Source organism: Panicum hallii, chromosome 7 (assembly GCF_002211085.1).
Source record: "Panicum hallii strain FIL2 chromosome 7, PHallii_v3.1, whole genome shotgun sequence".
Taxonomy (NCBI): Eukaryota; Viridiplantae; Streptophyta; class Magnoliopsida; order Poales; family Poaceae; genus Panicum; species Panicum hallii.
Window position 1 is genome coordinate 39,735,733 of NC_038048.1, and position 27,032 is coordinate 39,762,764.

The 27,032-nt window shown below is 50.7% G+C and overlaps 4 protein-coding genes across 4 annotated transcripts; 3 read left to right on the forward strand and 1 right to left on the reverse strand.

Moving 5' to 3' along the window:
- Positions 1-1,276: 1,276 nt before the first annotated feature.
- On the forward strand, positions 1,277-4,855 carry LOC112900171 (probable cytokinin riboside 5'-monophosphate phosphoribohydrolase LOGL6). Its single transcript, XM_025968944.1, has 7 exons — positions 1,277-1,453; positions 2,377-2,474; positions 2,660-2,690; positions 3,323-3,422; positions 3,886-3,956; positions 4,070-4,213; positions 4,407-4,855. The coding sequence occupies exons 1-7, from the start codon at positions 1,277-1,279 to the stop codon at positions 4,545-4,547; spliced, it is 762 nt and encodes a 253-aa protein (XP_025824729.1). The 3' UTR covers positions 4,548-4,855.
- Positions 4,856-8,998: 4,143 nt separating this feature from the next.
- LOC112899683 (UDP-xylose transporter 1-like) lies at positions 8,999-14,194 on the forward strand. The gene is made up of 8 exons (XM_025968255.1): positions 8,999-9,152; positions 11,112-11,246; positions 11,340-11,524; positions 11,594-11,661; positions 11,924-12,056; positions 12,317-12,478; positions 13,054-13,326; positions 13,913-14,194. Exons 2-8 carry the CDS (start codon positions 11,132-11,134, stop codon positions 13,997-13,999), a joined length of 1,023 nt encoding a protein of 340 aa, XP_025824040.1. The 5' UTR covers positions 8,999-9,152; positions 11,112-11,131; the 3' UTR covers positions 14,000-14,194.
- Positions 10,877-17,395, reverse strand: LOC112899682 (pentatricopeptide repeat-containing protein At3g53360, mitochondrial). The gene is made up of 4 exons (XM_025968254.1): positions 14,826-17,395; positions 11,956-12,061; positions 11,298-11,644; positions 10,877-11,205 (listed from the first exon to the last, which is right to left on the reverse strand). The coding sequence occupies exon 1, from the start codon at positions 17,310-17,312 to the stop codon at positions 15,042-15,044; it is 2,271 nt and encodes a 756-aa protein (XP_025824039.1). The 5' UTR covers positions 17,313-17,395; the 3' UTR covers positions 10,877-11,205; positions 11,298-11,644; positions 11,956-12,061; positions 14,826-15,041.
- A 5,781-nt stretch (positions 17,396-23,176) lies between these two features.
- On the forward strand, positions 23,177-26,366 carry LOC112898739 (auxin response factor 8-like). The gene is made up of 3 exons (XM_025967018.1): positions 23,177-24,859; positions 24,954-25,840; positions 25,987-26,366. The coding sequence occupies exons 1-3, from the start codon at positions 23,708-23,710 to the stop codon at positions 26,057-26,059; spliced, it is 2,112 nt and encodes a 703-aa protein (XP_025822803.1). The 5' UTR covers positions 23,177-23,707; the 3' UTR covers positions 26,060-26,366.
- Positions 26,367-27,032: the final 666 nt, after the last annotated feature.

A 27,032-nucleotide genomic window follows, 5' to 3' on the forward strand; every position in this document is an offset into this window, starting at 1 on the left:
GTCCGAAAGATTAAATTAGTTTTGTTAAACCACCATAAACTAATGTAATTTCCCTTTCTTTTGTAGAAGTTCATATTTTGAGAAGTTGAGAAACCGCCATAGGAAAATGCGCCATAAACTAGTGATTTTTTTCGTGGAAGTTCATATTTCAGAGGATGCCTTTACTCTTTCAGCATTATTGCCTAATATATTTTTTTATAATATTGTAAAGAAAATATAGGATATTGTAAAAAAATGGTCATTAGCATCTCGCCTACGCAGGCCTCATTTTGCGCTTAGAATTGGGCCCTAAATTTGCAGGTACGGCCCTAATCAGTAATGCCATGGGCCTGCTGCAGGGAAACACCCACTGCTGATGAGCTGATCCATCACTGCCTCATCGATACCCAGCGTCGCAGGCTCCACAGGCCTATATCTGTTCTTCGGCTAATTGTAGCAGTGGGGCTACTCCAATAAATATGCACAGCGACGGTCGTCATTTCATTTCATTTATTTATTTACCGTGGTTGATCAGGCATCTCCATCTACTGCAATCAGACTGCTAGTAGCTAGCTGCAATAAGGGTTCTTCTAGTCTCCAGCGAGCAGTTCGCGCAGAATTTCGCCAGCGATGCGTGACGACAGACCATTGGATCCCAACATAGCCCATGGAGGCTGGACCTGCAATGAGTATGCCTGCATATCTACTTCTCTTCTACTGAATTGCGTTTGCAGCATCAGACATTTGGGCACGATTCCCCTGCTTCGATGCTTGTGTTCAATTTCTTCTGCGTCTCTTTCTTTGCAAGCAAGCATGTCTGTCTTCCTTCTCGATGAACCCTAGTATAGTATGAGTGTATGGCAAGCCGGCGCGGTCGTAGCCGACACAAAAGCCGGATCACACTCAGTTTAGTAGGGATCGCGTACGGCTGTCGACTGTCACCGGTCTCTAGCTAAGCGAACATTGGAAGGGGATCGGTCAACGGACTGAACTGAGTGAGATACAGTAAATACATTAAGCTCCGGTTCTTCTTTCCGACCTGATGAACGTGCTTAATTAGACCTTGATCAGGCCTTCTAATTTCCACCAGTTTGGTAGAATCACACACCAGCTCTGCGGATAATGAGCTCCGCTGGGGCCCACCGTCCCCCCGAGCTAGTATATAACACCGAAAGTGGTGGTGCAATCGAGTGCGGTAAAGCTAGCCATGCTGTAGTGGGGGGTATCGCTCCGTTCTACAGTGCCACCATTGCTGCACGCAGAGGAGTGGGCATACACAGGGAGCGAGGAGGAGTGGATGATGAATAGAGAAGGTCACATGGAGATCATCAAGGAGGAGGAGGCAGCCGTGGAGGCGATGGACCTGTCGGCGGTGGTGCCGTCTCGGTTCAGGAGGATCTGCGTCTTCTGCGGGAGCAGCCAGGGCAAGAAGAAGAGCTACCAGGACGCCGCCGTCGAGCTCGGCGAGGAGCTGGTGCGTCTTCTTTGTCTCTCCTCGCAATCTCGCTCGCTAGACGACAGTTGCATATCTTCTTTCAGCTAGCTTTCAGCACCCATGCGTCTCTGTCAATGCTGAAATGGCTGTTTAATTTCTGTGATCAACGGTAACATGATGGTTCCTAGGCCGCGAAGTTTTTCTTCAGCACGACTACGACCGTACGACGTGACCATAGACATTTCACATTTACCGTGTTTTCGTTCTAGTTCAATTGCCATGGTTGTGGTAGCAACTCTATGCTGTGCTTCAGACATTGAGCGCTTGTTTAAAAGAAGCATACAAGCAAGCATATGCATTAACCGCATATTTAGGTCGAGCCGTAGAGCTGAACTCCAGCAGCCTTTCCAGGAATGCATATATACATCCTATCAAGATACCTCGCTAGTTACTGCAGATATATGCACTGAAATCCTGCTTAACTTTTTTTTTTATTTTTCTTATATCAGGGGCAACGAGTTTGAATTTGAATTTTGCAGGTTTACACATGACTTCAATTTTCGTGTATGTAGTACAATAAATGAAGTTCTTTTTATATATTTGAAGCACTATACTGTATGTGTGCTTTTTACAAATAGGGCCCCATGCTCCTGGCACCATATCCTCATTCTTATAATATTGATATGCTCCACTAGCTAATAGTTCTTTGCCATGCATTTGTTGAATTTATTTTCTGTTCCATTGAAAAATTAAGTTCAACTGAATTTTGAGCAATTTTTTGTGCTTCTCACATCCTCAGTTTCAGTTATCTCCATCTCATGACATTTCATAGTTGCAAACAAAATAAAATATGTATGCTAGATTATCACTGCACTCTAGCTAGTATATATATATAAACTAGAAGTGCCCATCAAGTTAACTAGTTCCATCAGAATTGTTTATCACTAGAGTTGCCATTGTAGGTCTCAAGGAACATTGATCTGGTCTACGGCGGGGGAAGTGTCGGGCTAATGGGCCTGGTCTCTCGAGCAGTCTACAACGGAGGGAGGCACGTCATCGGGTACGTAAACAGCAATGATGCCATGATGGCCATTCTCAGTCTTCAGCACTAGCACACATGCATGAAAAGAATAGCCAGAAACTTTTGTAAAACCATGACAAAAAGAGTTGGATTGGTCGCATCCTCAGGTGCTAAATGCTATAGAATTTGTCATCTCATTGTCGATCCCTTACATTTATGTGCAGGGTGATTCCCAAGACCCTCATGCCGAGAGAGGTACGATGACCACGCTCTCGCGCCTCCCTAACACTGTCATTGTTTAATCACCTTGCAAGCAATGATTCCCATGAATTCGACAAAGCATGGTAGATCAGATTATCTGAAATTTTATATAGCTGTCATTAATTAATTAGGTAAGTATACATGTACTATATACTATGTACTGAATGAAGAACTGTTTTTACTTGTAGTGAGGTATATTTAGTGACAAATGAAGATGCACTCATGCACCTACACGTTTAGATGTATCTTTTCTTGAAAGTGGAAACAAGGATGCAATCTTATCTGCTCTCGTCTGAAAGATCACATGGAATGTTCAGTGAAAATCTGGTTTTCCTTTCTCTCATAGATGAGATCTTGGCATCTTGCCGATCCTGACCGCTGCTTCCAGTGCCTGCCCCTTTGTTCTTAAGGCTTTTATCCTTTACGCAGATAATGACTTTATTAACAAAAGAAACGTCCCTCGCATTTTCTTTTTGTCCCCCACGACAACACCATCATTACTTCTCCTGAACCGTGCCGCCCTGCTGGCCTGAATAAAAATAAAATACTGTCACTCACAGCCACCCATTCTGGTTAGGGCTGAGTGTTGATTACAGGCAGGCATGCATGTTTGCTTGTGTGTGCAGATAACAGGCGAGACCGTTGGGGAGGTGAAGGCCGTTGCAGATATGCATCAGAGGAAGGCTGAGATGGCCAGGCAATCCGATGCCTTCATAGCACTCCCCGGTACAGTAACTTTTTTTAACTGTCATCAAGCTAACCTAGCCGGCCGACAGGTAGATGTAGTTCACTTTTTACTATCGCTTTCTCTCCTTGGTCATGTCACATACGTACTCGATCCATGCCTAGTGGAAGCGTGAGTCGAAAGTTGTAAAGCAGGATGCATGAGTTAGTCTGACTTTAAATTGACCACCCAAATTGCCCTGTCTGGGTTGGTTGGTGCAGATCCTTTTGTGCGCGTGGGTTTCACTTTATGGAAATTCAGATTCCTTTCTGGTCTAATTATTGGGTCAATGGAAGCATATTTCTTTGGGTAGTGATAAAAATACTTATCCTACCAAACTGTTGATGTGGCCAGTAATATGTTGGTTGCTTCAGTTATCCAAGCAGTGGTCAATATGTGCTGAGAAACACTAATCAGCATCCATAGTTCTGACAGAAAAACTTGACTGTTCCTTCGGTTATGCAGGGGGCTATGGAACGCTTGAAGAGCTGCTGGAAGTGATCGCATGGGCGCAGCTTGGCATTCATGACAAGCCGGTACGCGCTAATCGGCTACAGCTCTTCAGTGCCCGCACCTCATGCACTAAAGGTTCATGTACTACCAGAGTCACAAACGTATTTACAGTTTTATTTGGGGATCGATCTTACAGGTTGGGTTGCTAAATGTGGACGGGTACTACAACTCTCTGCTATCCTTCATCGATAAAGCTGTGGAGGAAGAGTTCATCAGTCCGACCGCTCGCCACATCATCGTCTTGGCTCCGACACCAAAAGAACTGCTCGACAAGTTAGAGGTGACGTACCTGACAGAAATACTGCTTCATGTTTAAGTCATTATTTGACCGCATCTTTTTACCCAAAAAAATTAACTTCCCCCCCTGAACGAGAAAGAACATTTGGCATTACAGTATAAGCTGTTCTGTTTTTGATGCTCGACACTGAAGAAAGGAGAGCATCGACTGACATTTACCTGATCCTGGTTCACAGGAGTACTCCCCTCGGCACGAGAAGGTTGTGCCGAGGATGCAGTGGGAGATGGAGCAGCTGAGCCACTGCAAGAGCTGCGAGATCCCGGGGCTCAAGGAAGGGAAGCCAATCATCCAGGCGCAGCGAGGAACCACGCTCTGAAGTCTGAGCGGTAGCTAGTTAGCTACTACTACGTACTAGCCAGTGGCCATTTAGGTTTCTCTGCAAGCCTCTGCAGGTGTGGTGATGTAGGAATCAAGATTCAGAACTTCAGAATTTTCAGATTTATTAGCAAGGTTGCAGGGTTTCTCTGCAAGCTGCGGAGAGAAGTATTGCCTTTAATTCATGTAACTTGGGTAGGATGCGCCCGACGTTGGTATGCACCGATCATTCGGTCTACTATATATTTGGGCTATATATAGCAGCTGTATTAATTAATCCTGTAGAGATGACATTTCTAAGAGTGTTAACTCGAGCTTCTAACTAGCAAATGTGCTGTTGATTTACCGGATTACTGTGTGCATTCGTGCAGTGCCCTGAGGCATTGAGATCAGAGAGAGTTTCTTTTTATTTCTTTCTCTCTTTCTTTCCTTTTTTGAGAGGAGATCAAGAGAGTTTGTAGAAGGGAAATGCGGCATGCGCTAAATGACGATGCAACTGTTAGCCCAGTAGGCTCTCAGTTTCGCATGTTGCGGTTTTGGGCCAGGAAATTTCGGTACAGTAGGATCAGCCCACGTAAAGTGGGCTTTTTTCAGAAGTTCTTTGATCACTGGAATGATTTTCTCTTCCTCGTCTTTCAGTGTTTGAGATTCGTGCAACACCTTCTATCCGTGAATCTTTTACCTCCACTGTGCAGCACTCCCGGTGCGCCGTGCTGCTTTCACCACGCACTACCGCCGTGGCTGGACTAGGGATGGCAACGGGTACAAAATATCCGCGTACCCGCGGATACTAGACCCGGTGGGCGCGGATACGGGTCTGACTCTATGCCCGCGGGTACGGGCGCGGGTACAACTCTAAACCCAACGGATATTTTCTAACGGGTTTGAAAAATTGATACCCGAATCCGCAAATCCGCCAGACCCGCTGATATGTGGGCCCGAATAACCCTTATATATACGATTTTTAGGTTTTTCCATTCCCCCGTTGCTCCCACTCCCGGACCCAGATGCAGCCGCCGCCCCCTCCCCCTCCGCCCCCCCCCCCCCCCCCCCCGCGGGATCCAGCCCGAGCTCTCCGCCGGAGGCCCCCGCAGCCCCGCTCCGTCCCCCACCGCAGGAGCCCCCTTCCCCTCCGCCCCGCGGGATCCGGCCCCGCGCTCCGCCCCCACCCCTCCGCCCCAGCCCACGGCTCCGTCCCCCGCCGTCGGAGCGCCCCCGCCCCCCGGCCGCCGGAGCCCCCCGCCCCCCCGCCGCGCCTGGCCCCCGCTCTGTCCCCCGCCGCCGGAGCCCCCTTCCCCTCCGCCCCGCGGGATCCGGCCCCGCGCTCCGCCCCCCACCCCCCCCCCGCCCCGTCCCCCGGCTCCGTCCCCTGCCGCCGGAGCGCCCCCCGCCCCCCCCCCCCCCCGCCACGCCGGCCCCCAGCGGAGGCCCCCGCCGCCGCCGCCCACGCAAGCTCCGCCGCGGGGGAGCCCCCCTCCGGCGGCGGATCCGACCCCGCCCCAGCTCCGTCCCCTGCGCGGGAACCCCCCCCCCCCCCCGCCCCCCTCCCCGCCGCCCGTGCAAGCGCCGCTGCGGGGGAGCGCCCCCTCCGGCAGCGGATCCGGCCCGGCCACAGCTCCGCCCCCCCCCCCCCCCCCCCGGCCGCCCGCGCAAGCTCCGCCGCGTCCCGCGTGAGCCAGGTTGCGGGTACATGGGCGTGCCCGCGGGTACGCGGATAGCGGGTACGGGCGTCGTTTCGTGCCCGTGGTGGGTTGCGGGCGCGGGTGCGGGTACGGATTTTAGCACGCGGGTACGGGTTTAGAAAATTAATATCCGCGCGGATTTTACCCGTTGCCATCCCTAGGCCGGACCCTGACCCCTGCTCGCCGTGCGCCGCCGCCGCGGTATGATAATCTATTGAAAAAAATGTTGATCTAGATTTTGATAAATAATAAATCTATTCTCTTGAGATGTTGAAATTGTTTGTAATTAAATCTATTTTTCAATATGTTGATGTATGTATTTCTGAAAAATATTGAATCTCTTCTTTTTAAATGTTGAGCTATTTTCAGAAAATGTTGAATCTTATTTGGGCCTAATGGGCTTTATGGATACATAGCTTATCCATCTTCGGGAAGTTATATAGGAGCTCTTTAAGAAAAAGAAAAAGTTAAAAAATAATAAAAATAAAAATAAAAATAAAAAGGAAATCGACGGAAAGCAGCCCAGCCACCGAGTCACCGGCCGACGATAGCGACGGGCTACTGACGAGGTGATGATCACCGCTCATCGCCAGGTGCCGCCGTTGAGTAACGGTGACAGCGCCCGAGTTTCCCCAGGCAGCCACTCGTCTCCATCCAGTTCCCCGCGCGCGACCCGGGAGAACACGGGGACCGGTCGCCAGGCTCAGGCCGCCCACGCCCTGCCCAGACCCCAGAGCTGCGCGCGTGCGGCGGTGTCGGTTCCCGGCCCAGCCCCCGTGCCGTCGTCGAGCCGAGCCGAGCGAGCGCCCCCGCGCGAGCATCAGCTGGCCTGGCGGATGGCTTGGGCCTGCCGCCAGTTTCCTCCATCCTCTTTTCTCTGATGGCTGGTCTGGTCTACGAGGGGACCTGCGAGCTGATTCTGGGATTGATGATGGTGTGTGCAAGTCCAATCGAGAAGAGGACCACCACACCACCGGACGGGACGGCAACCCTCGAGTTCACTCCAGGTCCAGGCGGTAGTATTTTTCTTCTGCCCAGCCTTGCGTTGCGTTGGCTCAAAGCAACAGGCAACCACACGAAACGGGGCAAAAAGAGAGGAAAATTCACGGAGCAGTTGGACACGACGGTTGCGTTCCTGGGAATTACCGTCAGCTTACGCTAGGCACTGTGTCAGTCAGTCTGACTGCAACACCATTTCGGTTTCAGTTCGGAATCAGAGCACAAGCATCGTCAGAGGAGCGAAGATACGTTCTGAATGGAGTTGGAATCTGAAACAGAGAGCTGCATTGCACAGTGCAGATTACTAGCACAACAGTTTCCAAATCAAACGTGCCGCGGAGCCGACCATTCAAGTAAAGAAACCTTCAGGCTTTTGCGTGGACAGAAAATGGCGTGCGTTTTGGCTGCGGGATCGTTGGTACAGACAAGGCGCATGAAAAGAGTGAGGCCGAAGTCTCACCAAACGGGGGCATTATATGGAGATGGAGCCGCCCGCGCGCGCTCTGTCTCTACGGTTGCGCAGCTAGCTGCTGTTGGGCCATTGCCTTTGCTTGCGTTCGCAGGAACCCGATGCTTCCTTTGCAACAACCGCCTCCCCCTCCTTCCAACCTTGTCCTCCAAGTGACAAAAAAAAAAGGCGCCCAAGACTTTTTATTTCTTTTTTATTTCCCAATTATTGGAGGCCAGAGCAAATTCTGATCGTTCTTTTTTAGACCGGCCGATTTTTAACCTCGGTTTCGGTCGCGATGGCTCTCTCATGGCGCAGCTGGCAGGCTGACTGCTGTTCGATTTCAGTTGATGCGTCGCCTGCATTGTTTTCCAAGCCTCGCTATTCTCGTACGTGGACGAAGTGCCGGCCGGATCCTTGGGAAATTCATGGGGTTATGGCTGTGTTTTCCAGACGAGAAGTTAGTAGGTGCTGAAAACATATCACCTTCCCCGGAATGGTAGGTTGTTTTATCATTGTGTCTCTGTGATCTGGCAGCTTTCAGGTGAACCAGAATTGAAGTTACAATCGAACTCATGTCAGGGCTCTGATGCTCTCGGGTTATACTGGACGCACCGCCGGTTGAGATGGAACGTCCTTCTCGCGTTGTCCTTGATAAAGTAATTTGCTCTGGTGATTTGTTACTTTTTGCGGCAAAAGGAACCAAGCGTGATGGCTAGGGATGACCAAAACAAGCGACCATCGTGCTACAGGGCAAAAACAACCCAAGGCAGGGTAAAAACTGGATGTATGGACACTAATGCTAGGACTAAGCTTTTACAGTCAGCATCAGTCCGCACATCACGGAGTAACAAGTAATTAGAGAGACTTTGACTGTCGACAACAAGACACGCTAGACAAGTTACACCCAGAGGCACATTGGATTTGTAGATATATGCAATATAAAAAATAATTAAGGAAACAGACTTCTCTACGCCGTGCCGAGGAGAAAAACGTATAGATTGATTCTTCTAGCCTTGCCACCGTTCACCCTTAAATTTTGTCACCGAAGAGGGGTTGGACATGTTTGCAGCACCTCTACGGTACCATGCTGGTGGCGCCCAAGACTAGTAATCTAGAACATATGTTCGTTGTCACGTACCCTCGCAACATAGTACTGTCCCATCTACTGTAGCAACAGCATGGCCACATGTTGCACGATGCCTTGTAGGCTCGCCAAGGAAGCATCCACTGACCTGACCAGCTGCATCGAAGCAAAGCGCCTAACCGCCCACCATACGCCCGCGCCCGCGCCCCTGCCTGCACCTTCCCCCCCCTGTAAACTCTGAACATAAAGGTGCATCGCCCTCGCTCCCTTCCCCTTCCTCTTCCAAGGAGAAGCACCGCCTCCCTTCCACGCTTCCTGTTCTTGGAGCCTGGCGAAGACGAAGGAACAGGGAGCGGAGGGGAACAAGTTACGGCCGCGGCTGAATCTGAAGTAAGCATCCGTTCATTCAGAGTGCTGCCGTCTCATCTTCATGTTACTTGCTCCCAACTTCCCCAAGTGCAGTACTGCTTGTATCTGGTTTCCGTTTCTTGTGCTCATCTCTTCATTCTATGCCTTTTGTGTGACGATGTAATTCGTAAACTTGTTGATGAGCCTGCGCCTTCAGTCCGGCTAGATTTGGAGAGGCAATTGTGTGGCCGAAGAGCTTTAGTCTTGTCATCACAATATACTTGTATCCGTCAACATTGCAATGCATGCACTAATTAATTTGCACCACTGTAACTGATTAGCCACCAAAATAGCATTTTTTTATCCTTCTCATTTTCTCCTGAAAACGATAAATTGCAGTTTTTCTTTCTCTACAGAGCAATGCTCAAGTTGTTTCTTATATTGTTCTTAGCACACTAGGCATTTGAAAGATTCTTTAAACTAAATAGGCATTTGAAAGTCAACTGATCTAGTAGGCTGTTAGCCTGGGAATGCAAGTTGTATATATTTTGGGTTATTGCGTTGACCCAAAATGTTAATAAAATGAAATTGAATGGTATTCTGCGTAAATAATTTGGGAGGGGAAATCAACTTAGAGTGGCATACCATCGTAATTAATTAGCTGACAAAAAACACTATCGGGTACCCACTTGCATCTTTACTGGGATCCCATGTTTTGTCAAACAAAAATGCATATGAAAGCAATATATCAGTAATCGCAAAGGCATCAGGTCAGTGCAGTTGACATTGACTCTAATAAGTGTTTGGTGGATGGCTATTATTTCAACTGGAAAAGGCTATATAAGGTGTGATGATTTTCATGACATAAGTGAGTTGAGCTGTCTGCCCATGCCTTTACGGCAATGCTAGCCATGTTAGGCGCAACTAGCTTCTCAGCCCGTACATCTGCATCACATGAGCCCGCTACTTTAGGCTGATTGAAATTCATACGTTTTCACATAAAAATCATTCTCGTATGACCAGTTTCTTATAAAAGGAAGAAAAAACGGTTGCAAATTTTCACTATGGCAGCTGAAGGAAAGAAGTTATCCAAGCTGTCTTTTTTCTAAAAAAAAAGGCAGAATCCTGTGTCAGGGAGATAGATGCGATAGAAATTTCCATCTATTTTGTATAAAAGAAGGAACTTATTATTGATATTGAAAGGTTAATCTAAGCATATTTCCTTTTCAACCACTTGGAGCTCACCAACCATGCAAAACTACTTCTTAAGCAACATATTAATATACTATTTTAATAAGTAACCACCAAACACATGAAGCGTGCAGTGGATTGGATAACAATTATAAGGCCTTGCATGTGTTTAGTTTCTTCTCTTCTGGTCAGCTTGATCATTTGACAACGACTTTAACCACCTTCCATTTGTTGTGCTCTGGGCCCCAGTAACAGCCTGAGTAGGTAGTAGGTACCGGCTCTCCAAATTATAGGACACAAGCCAACAGATTGAGTCAAGACTAGCTACTGACTTGTCCAAAAGTTAGGTCAGGTACAGTGTACATTCATGTTAGATAAAGCAGCATATACATATGCAATTACAAAATTTGCAGTCATGATCTTAAGCTGACGAATTTAGTCAATATATGGGCATGTTGGGTTACTACTTACTAGCCTTAGTGGCTTTATGCGCTTAGTTTGTGATGACCAAGGTCGTAATGTAATCATAACAACATTTTTTGTGACTGCTATGTGACGCATAATAACATTCAACATTGTGCAATCTAACAACCTTAACATGGATACCATTTCTACATATGGTTCTTGTACATGAATCAGGCAGCTAAGATTTTGTGAACACCCCTTGTGTTCTAGAATGAACAGCGATGAATTCAAGCCAATCAGGCACAGGGAACGAACTTGACATGCTTTTACTTTCTCAAGTGAGTAGTACACATACCTTGGACTAATTCTTTTTTTTTTACAAATAATTTGGATTCGGACAAGCAGAGAAACACCAGGTGGTCAAGATGTCAGCTGGTTTCCAGCTTGGTGTGATCGGGTCACTTGCACTCTCTGTTGCATCTTCAGTTGCCATTGTCATCTGCAACAAAGCTCTCATCAGCACACTTGGTTTTCCATTCGGTTAGTACAGCACACAAGTATTCCAAGCATCAATGGAACTTGAAAAATTACCAGAGCGTAGTGCTGACTTGCCTTGTTGCTGAACCTATCCAGCTACAACATTAACAAGCTGGCATCTGATGGTGACCTTCTGCACCCTCCATGTGGCACAGCGCTTGCATTTCTTTGAGCCCAAGGCAATTGATGGACAGACGGTGATACTCTTTGGGTTGCTGAATGGCACTTCAATTGGCCTTCTCAACCTTAGTTTAGGATTCAACTCCATTGGATTCTATCAAGTAAGCTCCATCTGGGTATCTTTCTCTATATAACATGATCAAATACATTAAACTTGGTATGTTCTGCAGATGACAAAATTGGCGATCATACCTTTCACTGTGCTATTGGAGACAATCTTCCTGAAGAAAAGATTCAGGTTTCAGATATAACTGAGCATTTGTCTTATAATATCAGACCTCATTTACGGTAAAAGTAAAGGAGATAAATTGACAGGCCTGAAATCTTCTGAATTCATCATGTACTTTTGTTTGAGGAGAACAATTAGGTTTTAGATATTTTCGCATAAACTCTTGGACCAAATGATAATTAAATATTTGTTTAGTTTCCTGGGCCAAAAATCATCTTCGTGGTATTAACTGTTATTTCCACTGAGCTAATATCAATTCAATGATGTGCAGTGAGAGTATCAAGCTTTCTCTTCTGGTCTTACTTCTTGGAGTAGGCATCGCTTCAGTTACTGATCTCAAGCTAAATCTGCTCGGGTCCATCCTTTCTGGCCTCGCCATTGCCACCACTTGTGTTGGCCAAATTGTATCCTACAATTAATACCAACACGATTATCAATAGAGTCTAGACCTCACTTCTCATTGCAATGTACAGTATCAGTAAAGTAGTTCTATTATAAAATAAAGCATACAAGGACCCAGTAATTATTAACTTATAAGCTGTTAACAGAGCTTTTTAGGTTCTAATTGCTATTTTGAGTTTATGAATCACTTGGCATGAATCTATCACATGCTTCATGTACCACAGCCACATGCTATCCTTAACCAAAATTTTTCTTAATGAAGCTCACAAATACAATACAGAAGAGGTTGAAGGTCTCCTCAACACAGCTATTGTACCAATCTGCACCTTACCAGGCAGCAATTCTGTTTGCAACTGGCCCTTTTGTGGATCAACTCCTTACTAACCGCAGCGTCTTCACACACAAATACTCTGCTCCAGTTTTGGTATGTTCTCAATACTTTACCCAAATACATGAAAATTGTATTCTTGAAATTATTTAAGGACATCAACTGATTTAAGACTGGAGAAGATGAAGGTACGCAACCAGTCAATTCTATATTTGCAGAATATAAAAAATCTGAGACCTGCAAGATTGCTAGTGGTGACAAGTGAAACTAAAAATATGTAGTTCTACAGTAAGATTCCAAAATGTTAAAGTTAGAAAAATAATTTCATGAAGTAGCCGTCATGTGGACATTTTAAATTTGATGCATTTCAATGAAACAAACATGAAAAAACTAAACTCATTGGTAATTCAGTATGATGGTGGGGTGGATACATGATGACCTTTAACCATGTGAAGTGCTTTACATGCAAATTTATTCCATGTACAGTAAAATAGTCCAGTGATACCTATGAAAGTAAAAAATCAAATCAAATATGCAATGGCTTCAGCGGTTATTGGTACAATATACCAGCATTTTCAAGACAATGTTACTCAATTGCCATGTTCTCGCGTGTTCCCTCCCTCCCTCTCTCTAACATGAAAAATGATCCTCTCTATATGAATCATATGTAGGGTTTTATTGTCCTATCTTGCTTGATTGCGGTGTCTGTGAACTTCAGTACATTTCTTGTGATTGGAACAACATCCCCAGTGACATACCAGGTGCTTGGCCACCTTAAGACATGTCTGGTTCTATCGTTTGGCTACACTCTATTGCATGATCCTTTCACTCTACGGAACATATTGGGCATTCTGGTAGCCATATTTGGGATGGCACTGTACTCCTACTTCTCAGTGAGAGAAAGCAAGAAGAAGTCAATAAATGATGCTCTGCCAGTTTCGCAGGTTTGATTTTTACCCCAATCATTGAATAACATACATTAGAATTTGTATTTATCATCATGGAGACAGAGTTGTTATAGTACAAAATAAAATGAGCCTGATAAGCATATAACAGTCATGCCAATGACTGTCCTGCTTCGTATACTCAGTAGCAATAATCAAGAGTCATTAATCAAACTAAATATATTAGTGTTTGAACCTTTTACAATGGTGCAACCACGATGAGAAAAAATTGAAATTTGAAAATTAAATAATTTTAAATTGAATAGAATTGGTATTACTGACCAGAATAAGTATTTTAAACTGCTCAGGGAATAAAAAAAGGTAACAAGAATTTGTGGCACAGTTAGAAAAACTATGGTGCCTCCAATATTGTTAACCATATTGAAGCTCGTAACTTGGAGAATCATGTGGCCCATACTGTAGTGAATTATTTAGCTTCTGGATGGAACGCCAAACATGGTCTACTCAGCTACAACATAATTTACATGAGTGTCTGCAGTAAAAACTGCAAAATATTCCTTGAAATACACTTTAATTTACAGGATTTTTTCAGTTCACCCTTTTGATGTCTTTCATATGTATGTAGATGCCAGAAAAGGAGGCTGAACCACTTTTGGCAACGAAAGACAGCAACGACACCAAAAAAGCAAATGGTCTATCTCACGACTGCTAAGGCTTTTCTTGTAGTTTAGGACTAGTATGAACAACTGCCCTTCGAATTTAAAGGACCTGGGGAAAGACATTCTTTCCATTCTTGATTTCCTTTTTAGGAACGGAGAACTTTATGTGTAGAGAATGTATATTTTGACATTGCAATTATTATTTGATTGTATTTTTCACACAGCAGTTCCATCTGAAGCTTTACTCATGCAGATCTCAAACTATATTTTAGCACATGTAGTTTTCTACTTAGCCAGTCCAACAAAATCAAGTAATAAAATCACGAGACATTCCACAGACCACTTCTATACTGCTACTACAGGTACACAATAAACCTGCCAGTCTACCATCAGCTCCGAATCAGTTCCTATTCCATGGTAAAAGAAATGGAGGACAAAAGATTATGGATTTGTTGCTCCAAGTGGATTCATTTATGCAAAAGTGGTCTACGTCAAATATGTATGTCTCAGCTTGCATGAGATGGGTTACTACAAACTTATTTCAGGTGGTGAACTTGCGAGCTGCTACCCTTAAAAGGCAGGGTTTCTCAGCAGCAGATTAAAAACTAAAAGACCAGGTTTTTGACCATTCTATAAGAGCCCAGATTCTTCACGTGTCTTGTTCATTGGCTTGAAATCTACTTGAAATCTACCTTTCCCTCATCTACGAAACAGCAAAATCAACTTAAGTAGCTCCCTCCACACATTCACTACTATGTACACTGTCCAACCACAATTTAAGACATACTTCATGTAGACTAGTTCAAACTTCAAACTAAAAACCAGAGATCGAAGCAACACAGTTAAAAAAGAAAGGGTTCTTCTGGTCACAGACCGTACCTTTTCTTTCCATCCATCCAGGGAAAAGGAAATCCGCAACCTCCCGTTACTGAGTTATCAAAATACAGCATAAAGGTAAGCTCTGTGTACCTTCTCCAGGTTTGGCACTGCAATTCTGGTGAACCTCTATTGATTTCCATGGGCATTTGACAAGAACTTCTTGTGACATGGTAAATGAAAAACCTCCGGAATCAGCAATGACTGTTGTGAACAAACTCAACCGTATTCAACTAATATTTCTTCATTCAACAAATCGGTGTGATCAAAACTAGTATATTTGCATGAGTGTCGTGGAAGTTCTGGAATATAACCGGACTTTACCATTTCCATTCCAACCAGCTCCAGCATTGTGTATATTTCATCAGCCTCTGGGTGTGATCTGTCCTCTACAATAAAGACTTTTAGCTCGCCCTTGAGTTTAATCCAACTCTTCCCAGGTGATTTCTGGACACCGCTGCTTCTCATAGCCTTCTTCAATCTTGCAAACTCGTCCCAATTGCCTGAAGAAGCATATATGTTGCACAACAGGACATAGGCTGCTGAATGAGAAGGATCAATATTTAAAATACCCTCTGCTGCCCTCTTCCCCATCTCCACATCATTATGTGTTTTGCTAGCAGCTAGCAGAGTCTTCCACATTATAATATCAGGCTCAAATGGCATTTGATCGACAAACTTTGCTGCCTCACTTAGTCTCCCAGCACGTGCCAGCAAATCAATCACGCATGAGCAATGCTCTCTTGTTGGGACAATGCCATATTCAGGCTCCATAATACTGTAGTAATAACAACCTTCATCAACAAGTCCTACACGGCTGCATGCTGTGAGAACACCAACAAAGGTTACATGATTTGGCTTGATTCCTAGGTTTCTCATCCTGGCAAATAAATCAAGTGCTTCCTTGGCATAACCAAATTGGGCATAACCAACAATCAAGCTGCTCCAAGAGAATACATCACGACCAGTGCCCATTATTTTGAAGAGCTTGTTCGCATCATCTAAACTTCCACATTTAGCATAAGTGTCAATCAGACCATTACTCAGCATTGTATCACTCACCAGTCCAACCTTGAACGCATATGCATGGATCTGTTTCACCATTTCAAAGTAACCCAACTCAGCAGAAGCACTCAGAACATTACTTAAGCTGATCCTATCCAGACTTGACACTGATCTGTGCAAGAGGCTGAATAACCTAAATACATCTTCCAAACGCTGGCTCTGTACACAAGCAGTAAGAATGCTGTTCCAGGTGACAACATCACGATCATTTGTCTCATTAAAGACATCCATTGCAGAGGGGAAATCCAAACACCTAGCATACATGCTGAGTAAAGAATTACATACTGTAACATCCCTGTCCAAACCTAATTTGACCAAGTAGGAGTGGATGGCTCTACCTTGACTCAAAGCATCATAGCCAACACACGCACACAATAAACCCCTAACAGTGATGCCATCAGGCCTCAGACCAGAATCTCTCATCTCAGAGAAGAGGACCATAGCCTCACTAAGGAGACCCTTGGCAGAGTAAGCATTTATCAAGGAATTCCAAGAAACCAAATCAGGTGCCTCGATCCTGTAAAACACCTTCCTGGCTGACTCAAGCTTATTGCACCTGGCATACATGTCACTTAGTGAGCAACCTGCATATGAATCACGGTCCAACATATACTTGACCGATAAACTGTGAATCTGCTCCCCAAACTCCAAACTATCAAAAACTCCGCAGGCCCTAAAGACGCTTCCAAAATGGAACTCATTTGGGAGATGCATGCCCTCAGCGATCATCTCCCTGAAAATTCGTAATGCCTCCATTTCACACCCTTGCTGTGCAAGCCCGGCAATAATTGAACCCCACGAGATCAAGTCTTTGTCCCTAATCCTCTCAAAAAGCGTGAGCCCATCCCCAACCGAGCCACTCTTGGAGTACATCGTGACGAGCGCGTTCTGCACAATCAAGTCACTTCCATCCTCCGACTTTATGGCCTGCGCATGCACCTGCCTCCCGAGTCCCACATCCCCCAGCTCCGCGCAGGCGCGCGCCGTGCTGCCAAGCGCAAACTGGTCGGGTGCGGTCCCCGCCCTCAGCATGGAGGAGAACATGCCCACCGCGTCGGCGCAGCGGCCGTTCTGCGCGTGCGCCGCGATGACGGCGGCCCAGGAGACGGGGTTCCGGTCGGGCATCCCGTCGAACACCGCGCGGGCGGAGTCCGGGGCGGCGCACCGGCCGTACATGGTGATGAGGTGGTTGCTGAGGACGGTGTTGCGGGCGAGCCCGGCGCCGTCGGGGGAGGAGGCGAGGAGGTGGCGGTGGATGAGGCGGCCGTGCGGGAGGGAGCGGAGGCGGGAGCAGGCCCCGACGAGCGCGGCGTAGGCGGCGGCGGAGAGAGGGGCGGAGGCGGGGAGCGACTCGAAGGCGCGGAGCGCGGCGGAGAGGCGGCCCGAGTGGTAGAGCTGGAGGATGGTGGCGTTGGGGTTCTGCATCTGCGGCCGCTGGCAAGTCGGAGTTGGAGGCGGCGACGGGGGACGCCGCGGCGGGAAGGGGACACTGCTCCCATTCAGTAGAGAGTAGAGACAGAGGCAGCGGTTGGCTCGTTGTGGATGTCAAATGCTTTGGGCCGGCTGGAGTCTGGCTTGCTTTCTCGCTCGCGCGCGCGGTGAGGGCGAATTTTTTTTGAAAAAGGGTTAAAAAAATTTAAATTTAAAAAGGGTGCCGTTTTGAAAATTTTCAAAAAATGGGTGCCTCTTGCCCGATCAACAGGCAGGAGGCGTGGGGCCGGAGACCTCCCGCCTATCCAACGGGCGGGAGGTCCCAAAATTTTTCCTAAGCCCCTACCGAGAACCTCTTAACGAATAAGAAATTTTTCTTATTCGCGAATAGACCCCTAAGGCATCCCGCCCGCCCAGCGGGCGGGGGGTTCCCATTTCCTACCCTTTGTTCGAATTTATGTTTTACAAACTATTTAAAATTCATATTTTTTTCAAATACAAAATTTATTTGCTATACTCTTTCGTATACATATAAAATTTTAATTCAATTTTACGAAAAAGATTACTGTATCTACTACTCTTTGTTCGAATTTATGTTTTACAAACTATTTAAAATTCATACTTTTCCAAATGCAAAATTTATTCGCTATACTCTTTTGTATACATATAAAATTTTAATTCAATTTTACGAAGAAGATTACTGTATCTAAAACTCGTACGAAGATGGTTAAACGATAACGTTTTGCAACGTAGAATCCAAATATTACGATAGTACGATACATCAAGCCATTAAAAATAAAATAGTATCATATAAAAAACAGTTTAAATATACAGAGTCCACCGAATCAGGAGTATCTACTCCGTCTATCCCGGTCCTCGCGCTCTCTTGGTCCTCCCCCCTAGTCCTGGGCCATCGGCGTATGTGCCCCTCCGAGTACGTGAGTGTATCTGGAGCACGGTGAGGACGAGGCGGAAGAGGCGCCGGTGTGAACGGGTCATCTTAGGACTGTGGGAGGTAGAGCGTCATACATCTGGGAGGGGCCAATGATGTCTGACCCGGCACCGCCGCCCTCCAACTCCGACAAACTGACGGAGCCGCCGTCCCAGCCGTCCCAGTCCGGCACACCGAACAGACCACCATGTGCAGGAGCTCCCATCGACCAAGCATGCTGAGTATAGCCCTGAGAATACGGAGCAGCTGGCGTCGAACCCAACGGGAAAGACGTTCCTAGAGCATAGGCACTAAATATCTGAGGCTCCATTCTTGCAGGAGGAGTCCCCATTGCCGTCGAGTGTATGACTATAAAAACAAACGAAATTAGTCGTGTAAATCAAAGTTGATCGAAATGGCAATTATAAAGGACTTACAATTGAAAATACTAAAAACTATTCAAAATATAAATACCCTAAGAAATATTCCTAAAAACTATTGAAAATACTAAAAACTATTCAAAATATAACTACACTAAGAAATATTTCCTAAATTATAGTTATTTTCAAGTTTATACGACTAGAACGAGAATGTACCTGCAAACCGACGTGTAAACAGGGCTTCACCGCTTCCTCTCCTCTCTTCCTCTCCTCCGTTTCTTTTTTTCCAGATTTTTGCTGAATAATATAGAAATTTGGGGGTAGGTGGGGGCTTATATACCGAGGGAACGTTCCGCCCGTTGGGCGGGCGGGATGCCCCTTTGGGAAACCTCCCGCCCGTTGGGCGGGCTGGATGCCCCTCGGTGGGATGCCGCCGCGGCCGCATCAGGGGTCTTTTCGCGAATAAGAAAAGTTTTTTATTCGTGAAGAGGCCCTCGGTAGGGGCCTGGGAAAAATTTTGAGACCTCCCGCCCATTGGCCGGAGACCTCCCGCCTCCCGCCCGTTGATCGGGCGGGGCACCCATTTTTCAAAACTTTCCGAAACGGCACCCTTTTTCGAATTTAATTTTTTTAACCCTTTTTTCGAAAAAAATTCCGGTGAGGGCAGCATGGCTCGGCCCGATGGAGATAGGCCTTAACGGTGGTGTCGGTTCCAGGCCCGGAATGGTTTGTGCTTGCAGAATATTGATTGGGCTAGATTTGGGCCGGCCCAAGCTATGCAAAGCCAGAAGTAGCTCCAGCATTGCTTTCTTTTTTAAAGAGAGAGAGAGAGAGAGAGAGAGAGAGAGAGAGCAATTCACTAGAATTTCCACCTATCTGACATTCTGACATGTCATAAATGATGTGTTTCTGCGCTCATGTGAACCCCCCTCCTCTGATCATAGTGACATGATGCAGCACGGATTTCATTCCACGCTGCACAGCAGGAGTACAGCACGGGCGCATGGTGCACCGACGGCCGGTCGAAGACAAGGGCCGGGGTGGAAAACATGCCGCGCGACAGCACGGTCGCCCCATCTCTCCTCCGCAAGTCCGCACCAGCGTCGCCGGGCGGCGTCGGCCCCAAGTCAGGTGCCGGCAGCCTGGCACCGCGAGGCCCGACCCGCGCGCGCCACCGGCCATCCCATCCCAATGGGACAGCACACATGAGTGCATGACGTCGATCTCGTCGGTATGGTGGCCTCTTCATCACGGGCACGAGCGGTTGACCCGTGCCGACGCATCACGCACGTGGGGCACACGCGTGCACGGCACTGTTGCCATGTCAACAGCAAGCTCCCACGGTCACATGCATGATCCCGTTCCCGTTCCCGTTCCCGTTCCTCTCTACCACTCCACATGCACGAGTGGAGACAGCTAGCTAATAACCGACTCGATTTCTCGATCCCCTGCTGCCGTTGACGAACCGGGTAAGAAGCGGCGTGCTCCGGCCCCCGGGCGCGGCGGCGAACGCGATCCACGCGCCGCGCCGGGCGCCGCACGCCGGGCACGTGGGCGCGGCCGGCGAGCCGGCGCGGGAGGGCTCCTGCTCCTGCTCCTCCCTCATGTGCCCGTCACGTGGGGGCAGGGGGCAGATGTTTCTTCCGCACCTGTCCCGAGGCCGACACGATCGATCCCAACCTACAAACACTCTCTCTCTCTCCTTCCTTTTGAAAGAGGATGCCTTTCTATCAGTTCCGAAAAGAAAGTCAACCAGCGGAGATGTCTGTTGCACAGAAAAGGAGATCGACCGGAGAGATGTTGGTGCTTGCATTTTGTACGCATCCGCTCCAAAAATGCGGTCCGTTCCACCATTTTGGCCCGGGGTTTGCTCTGGCTGCTTCTCCCTGGATCCAGCCCAGGCCCTCGATGTCCGCAAGTCAAACTAGATGTTCGGGGCGATAGGGCCATTCTTAAGCCTTAGCACCACCATGACGAAGAGGTCAGCGTGATTCTATTGGTTTTTTACGTGCGAGTCCGTGATCCCGAGGTGCCGGGGTCTCCAGAGCAGCTCCACTACTGCCATGGTTCGTTCGCGCGTAGCGGTGGCGTCGGTGCATGCATGCACGGCATGGCCATGGATTTCTCTATTCTATGGACGATGATGATGACGACGACGACCACGGTTTCCTCTCCCTGTTTTGTTGCAGCAGTTGACCAATGCTTATACCGTGCTGATAAGATCACCGGCGATGCACACACAGAAGTTATCTGTGGAGTATGGATCGGATCAGGTTCAGCTCAAAACACCGAGTCTTTGGCCAGAGCCTTTGTTTCTCCAGATTTAATTAGGAGGCCATGCTGACAAAAGAAAAGAAAAGGAGTTCCTATCGTTATTCAGCGGTAAAAGCTCGATCCTTAGATCCTCACTGCTAGTTCAACAGGTCTTGCATGTACGAACTCTTTCATGCATGCCCATTCAGACGTTCAGTCAGTGATCTGTTCAGAAATAGGGAGAGCTCTTGCATTGCATGCATGATGCATGTAGGTACAAGGTGGCCGTAGGGACAGTGGCAGGCCCTAGATGCGGCGAGGGGACTGCCCATGCCACCGCGAGGTACAAAACGCAGGTAGGGACAATCCTTCCTATCCATCCTAGTGCCGGATCGGAGGCGTCACGTCATACTGGAACAGTAGCGCGCGGGCGCGGCCCCGGCGTGTCGCCGGAGAACAAACAAAGCCTGCAGGCAGATCCAACACCGCACGTATACCGCCAAGCCAAGGCGCCAGTCTGAAAGCTGCCTGTCCTTCTCCCGCAGCGCAGCCCCTGCCCGGAGGAGGGACTGAGGACCCTCTTGCGCTGTGGAAGTGAAGACGTTTCCCGTCATGCGTGTGGGAAGGCACACTGTCCAGCTGACAGCGAGATTCCAACCACCAAATGGGAAAAAAAGATTGAGAATTTGTTTATCCGTCGAGAATTTTAATAGGGCCAATCAGTGGTAATCGTCTGATTAGTCGGGGCGTAAGCCAAGGCAAGCAGCGCTCAGGGGTTTACTCGGGTCGCAGTCCCGTCGGCGTCAGGTGGAGGAGCGGCTCCGGAGCTCGGTTTCTTGTCGGCTTCCTTGCTGGCCACGGTGCTCGTCCGAACGAGAGGAGCTCGTCGATCACATGGATGTAGAATGATATAGATTGCTAGTTTACTAGTGTGTAATCAGATAAGGGGACGTATCAAATCTTGTAAAATACGCGTAAAATGGAACTCCAGACGCCATCGTCGTGTGCGTTCCTAGTTTCATACTCTGGCATGGGGCCTTGTCGTTGGTTAGCTCAAGACTAACGGTTGCTTTCAGTCGTTGTGTATGCTTCAGAATACAATTTCGCGTATTTTTTTTCTTCTGTTCTTGCGAGGAAGAAGAAGAGACGGCACTGCGATTCCCGCGTCGCGTACCAACCCTGAGGTGCTGGGCAGCTCGGCCTGAGGAAGCCCGATCCGGTTCTGCACTGTACCCCGGTGACCGGGACGGCTCGGTAGACAAAGCAGCGGCGAGGAGGGGGGAGGGACCCGGCGGCACGGCGATCCGCGGCCGACGCCGTGGCGCGCGCGCGGCACGCATCGGCTGCGACAAAAGAATCCCCTCGCCACGCGCGCGCGACAGGACACTAGGACAGCACCGGCCGACGGATGTCTCCTGCCTGGTCCGGTCCGGGCCACGCGTCGGCCCCCCGTCCCCGTCCAGCCCACGCCAGCGACGTCGACTTGTCGTCCCTGCTGGTGACGCAGCGGCGTCCCGTAGCTGTCCTTGTCCGCACGGGCCCGTGGGCCCCCGCGCGCTCGCTCGCTCGGGGGAAGGTTACTGCTACAGTACTTGCTTGATCGCGCGGCGGCCCGGGCCTGCCCCTGCCATGCCTTCCGTTCCTGGATCGGTGTCCCGCGTCCTTCGCCGGGGACGCGGGACACGGCCGTTCCCCCGGCTCCAGGGATGCGTGTGGCGCGCGCGGTGGGGCGGTGTACGTAACCGGCGGCCGAACCACGGATCGGGCGCCAGCGGGTTTCTCTTGACTCGGACACGGGGTGGCCGCGGGTATCTCTCCGCCCCGAGCGGATCGATCCGCGGAGAGGAGGCTCGCTCGGCCGCTGCGGCTCAGCGGTGGAACGACGACGCGCGACATGCGCGCCGGCGCACCCGCGCTCCTGCTGGTAACGGCCGCCGCCCCTGCTGCGCGGCGGTACTCCGTACGTACGGGGGAACGAACAGGATGTGTAGTCCTGGGTGCGCGAATGGGGTGCGTGCGTGTCGCGCGTTCGAAATCCCGGTGCGGAAGCCAAGGCAGAGTACGCGCGCCGACCGACGAACAAACCCCCCACACCCTCGCACGGCGTACGTACGGCGGAACGAGACGTGTCGGCATCCTGAAGTTCGTACTACAACACTAGAGCCGTTTTTGTTTATTCGATTCAACAAGTCAAGATGCTCGGTCGGTCCGGGTGACGATGATAAAAAAGAAGAAAGGGGCCGGGGCAAGCACCGTTCAGGATCGCCCATCAACTTCAACGTGCCCGTGTTTGCGGGGAGTTAAACTCCGTGTCGGCAAGGCGTTGTCAAAGCCTTGCGAACAAAGATGCTTGCGATGATAGACTAGTCACTAGTCAATCCGGCCTTATCATGCATGGAGACTTGGCTCCTCCAAAACTTGGCACCCATCCATCCATCCTGCTACCAGCAGCGGCAGATCGAGGGCGATCGGCCACGCGCGCTGCTCTGCGGATCGGCTGCTGAGGCCTGGCCGACGGCCACACCCCCCGGCTGTCCAGGGCCAACAGCTCCACCCCAACTCGCGCTCCGCCGCTCATGCACCGGTGCTTATAAGCAACTGCAGGAGCGAGCGCGGAGGGGTTTGTTACTGGCTGCTGCCAACAGCGGAGGACTCCTTCCACGTCCCCGCCCGAACCGCCCGCTCCCCGGCAACCGCGGCGCCAGCCCCCACCCCACTACTAGTATTAGAGTCCACCGCACACATCCTCCCCCACCCGGAGGCAGAGAGGCAGCCTGCAGCTCTCCTCGTGGTCGTGGACTAGGGACTAGAAGAGGAGGAGAGCCATGTCTGCTGCAGCCTGCGCGCCGACGCGGCTCGGGATGCTCACGTTCGCCGACCGGATGGCGCCGCCACCGATGGAGGAGGAGCCGCCGGCGGCCGCCGCCGGCGAGGGGTGCGTGAACGCGCAGCTCTGGCTGGCGTGCGCGGGCTCCATGTGCACCGTCCCGCCCGTCGGCGCCGCGGTCTACTACTTCCCGCAGGGCCACGCCGAGCAGGCCAGCGCCGCCGTCGACATGTCCGCCGCGCGCGGCGTCCCGCCCTTCGTCCCGTGCCGCGTCGTCGCCGTCAGGTACATGGCCGAGCCGCACACCGACGAGGTCTTCGCCAGGATACGCCTCGTCCCGCTGCGCCCCGGGGAGCCCGTGGCGGACGTCGGCGACGCCGCCGCCGCGGGCGAGGGGGACGCCGGGGGCGACCACCAGCAGCAGCCCAAGCCGGCGTCCTTCGCCAAGACGCTGACGCAGTCCGACGCCAACAACGGCGGCGGTTTCTCCGTGCCGCGGTTCTGCGCCGAGACCATCTTCCCGGAGCTGGACTACCGGGCGGAGCCGCCCGTGCAGAGCGTCTACGCCAGGGACGTGCACGGCGTCGAGTGGACGTTCCGCCACATCTACCGGGGCACCCCGCGCCGCCACCTGCTCACCACGGGCTGGAGCAACTTCGTCAACAAGAAGAAGCTGCTGGCCGGCGACTCCATCGTCTTCCTGCGCGGCGAGAACGGCAGGGTCCACGTGGGCCTGCGCCGCGCCAAGCGCGGGTTCGGCGTCGGCGGGGGCGACGACGGCTCCCCCTCCCTGGCCGGCTGGGACCCCTACGGGAACCTGGTGCGGGGCAATGCGGGCGGCCCGGGCGGCGGCGCGCGTTCGCCGAGCGGCAAGGTCCCGCCGGAGGACGTGGTCGCGGCGGCGAGGCTGGCCGCCGCCGGGCAGCCGTTCGAGGTGGTGCACTACCCGCGCGCCAGCACGCCGGAGTTCTGCGTGCGCGCGACCGCGGTCAGGGCCTCCATGCAGGTGCCGTGGTGCCCCGGCATGCGGTTCAAGATGGCGTTCGAGACCGAGGACTCCTCGCGGATCAGCTGGTTCATGGGCACCATCTCCGGCGTCCACGCCGCCGACTCCGCCCGCTGGCCGCAGTCGCCCTGGCGACTCCTCCAGGTACGATAAAACAACGCACACTCCATGAGCGACAGATCCTTCTTGAACCGTTGGTAAGATCGTGGCGGTTGGTTGTCGAATTGCCCCGTCGCAGGTGACCTGGGACGAGCCGGAGCTCCTGCAGAACGTGAAGCGCGTGTGCCCGTGGCTGGTCGAGCAGGTGTCGAGCATGCCCAACCTCCACCTGCCCAACTTCTCGCCGCCGCCGCGCAAGAAGCAGCGCATCCCGGAGTTCCCCTTCGAGGGCCAGCCGCTTGTCGACCCGCCCTTCCCGCCCGCACATCCGCTCCCTCTGCTGGCGCCCCACCCGCACCCGCACCCCCACCACGACCAGAGCCACCACCACGGCCTCATCCCCTTCTTCCCCTTCCCGGACGGCAGCGCTGCTGCAGGCATACAGGGAGCCAGGCATGCACAACTCGCTCCATTCTTTTCGGATCTCCACATCGGCAACCTGCAGCAAAGCTTGCTGTTCTGCGGCGTCCGCCCCGCCGATCACCACGCCCCTACCGCGCCACGGATCAGCACCGACCTGGCAATCGGCAACCCGCCGCCCCGTCACGACGCGCCGCGCTCTCCACCGGCTGGCGCCAAGAAGGCCGACGACGTCAAGCCAGTGGGGATAATGCTTTTCGGGCGGGCGATACTGACCGAGGAGCAGATGAAGAGCAACAGCCCGACCTCGCCGGGAGCCACCAGGAAAGGGTCGCCTGATCGCTCCGGCTCCGGCGTCACCGAGGGCAGCCCTACAAAGAACAGCTTACTGGACGCGGGGCTGGAGCCCGGGCACGGGCAGTGCAAGGTGTTCGTGGAGTCGGACGCCGTCGGCCGGAACCTCGACCTCTCGGCGCTGGGCTCGTTCGAGGAGCTGTGCGCCCGCCTGTCCCGCATGTTCCGCATCCACGACGCTGACCTGAGGAGCCACGTGCTCTACCGCACCGCCGCCGGCGAGGTGAAGCACGTCGGCGATGAGCCTTTCAAGTGAGCTCATCAGCAACTTCTTCCTTTTCCAATTTGCTTCTACACAAATCCAAACCGAACTTATTAGTAGCTTTCACCGCTCCTTTCCATGCCTAATAAACTGAAAAAAAAAGAAGCTAAACCTTTGTTTCCCCTCTCATTTGCAGTGCGTTCGTGAGATCAGCGCGGAGGATCACAATACTGGGTGACGCCGGCAGCGACAGCACGGGGAGCCAATGAGCACCTGGGATCAGCTGCAAATAACTTAGGGCGCTACACTCCTAGGACGCGCGCAATAAGCCGGGCGCAGAGCTGAACAAGCAAGCTGCATGCGGTTTTCCTTTTTCGATCGGCAGGCCTAGGGAGTTTACAGCTTAGTCAGGGAGGCTAGGCTGATGCGGGTGTTCAGCTAGGTTCATTTTCCTCATCCCTTTTAACCAGTTTAGTTGTTGTTGATGTTTTTTTTCCCTTCTGATAACGCAAACATCTTTGGTCCTGAACCGAACCTATCCGGTTCCCCTTTTGGATTTCAATGTTCGAACTCGAAGCTCTGTGCCGGTTCAGAAGCAGGACCGGCTGCTCCTGCCTCCTGGGCTCTGTTTGGCATCCCGACCCGGTGGCCCGGCGGTGGCAGGGAGACAGGAGCAGCAGGTGAACCGATTTGAATGCCTGGAATATTTACTCGTCGCTGCAATGCGAGCTCTGAATCTCTGATGAGATGAGCTTGGGGTGCAGCTCCAGGCATTTCATTTGTCCCCTTGTTTTTCTGCGGCAGGTGGCCAGCCAGTGAGCCAGACACTGTGCCTCCTGTTGCGTATCCTGGCCTGCTGCCTCTTTGATGCACTGGTGATGCCAACCAGGGGCCTGCCTGTCCTTTGCCTGCCGCGGCAAAATAATTGTGCTGCTTGCCCGTTTCGCCCCCGGGAATAGGATGTTGCCGCGCGAGGTGGACGTCCCATCTAACGCAACAGTGCACCCAGGAGCAGTAGTGTAGTGCCGCTCCCACTGCCGCCCTGTTCATCGTTGCTTGTTTGTCTGCTGATAGGTTCTTTGTCTGCTGCTGGCACCGAGTGCTGGTTCTTTGCCTTCTTGGAGCTTGCTCCACTGCTAGCACTGAGTGCTGGACTGATCAGCGAGCGATGGAAACCACTGGCCTGGTGCTAACTACTGACAACACTAGGAAAGAGGGGGCTAGCGTATCTGCGATCGTGTT

Coding starts and splice junctions, on each gene's coding strand:
- LOC112899683 (XM_025968255.1), top strand. CDS start 11,132: ATGTCAGCTGGTTTCCAGCTTGGTGTGATCGGGTCACTTGCACTCTCT. Junction 11,662..11,923: donor TTCCTGAAGAAAAGATTCAG/GTTTCAGATATA, acceptor AATGATGTGCAG/TGAGAGTATCAAGCTTTCTC. Junction 12,057..12,316: donor CCACTTGTGTTGGCCAAATT/GTATCCTACAAT, acceptor TTCTTAATGAAG/CTCACAAATACAATACAGAA.
- LOC112900171 (XM_025968944.1), top strand. CDS start 1,277: ATGATGAATAGAGAAGGTCACATGGAGATCATCAAGGAGGAGGAGGCA. Junction 3,423..3,885: donor TGCCTTCATAGCACTCCCCG/GTACAGTAACTT, acceptor TCGGTTATGCAG/GGGGCTATGGAACGCTTGAA. Junction 3,957..4,069: donor TTGGCATTCATGACAAGCCG/GTACGCGCTAAT, acceptor TCGATCTTACAG/GTTGGGTTGCTAAATGTGGA.
- LOC112899682 (XM_025968254.1), bottom strand. CDS start 17,312: ATGCAGAACCCCAACGCCACCATCCTCCAGCTCTACCACTCGGGCCGC.
- LOC112898739 (XM_025967018.1), top strand. CDS start 23,708: ATGTCTGCTGCAGCCTGCGCGCCGACGCGGCTCGGGATGCTCACGTTC. Junction 24,860..24,953: donor CGCCCTGGCGACTCCTCCAG/GTACGATAAAAC, acceptor GCCCCGTCGCAG/GTGACCTGGGACGAGCCGGA. Junction 25,841..25,986: donor GTCGGCGATGAGCCTTTCAA/GTGAGCTCATCA, acceptor TCTCATTTGCAG/TGCGTTCGTGAGATCAGCGC.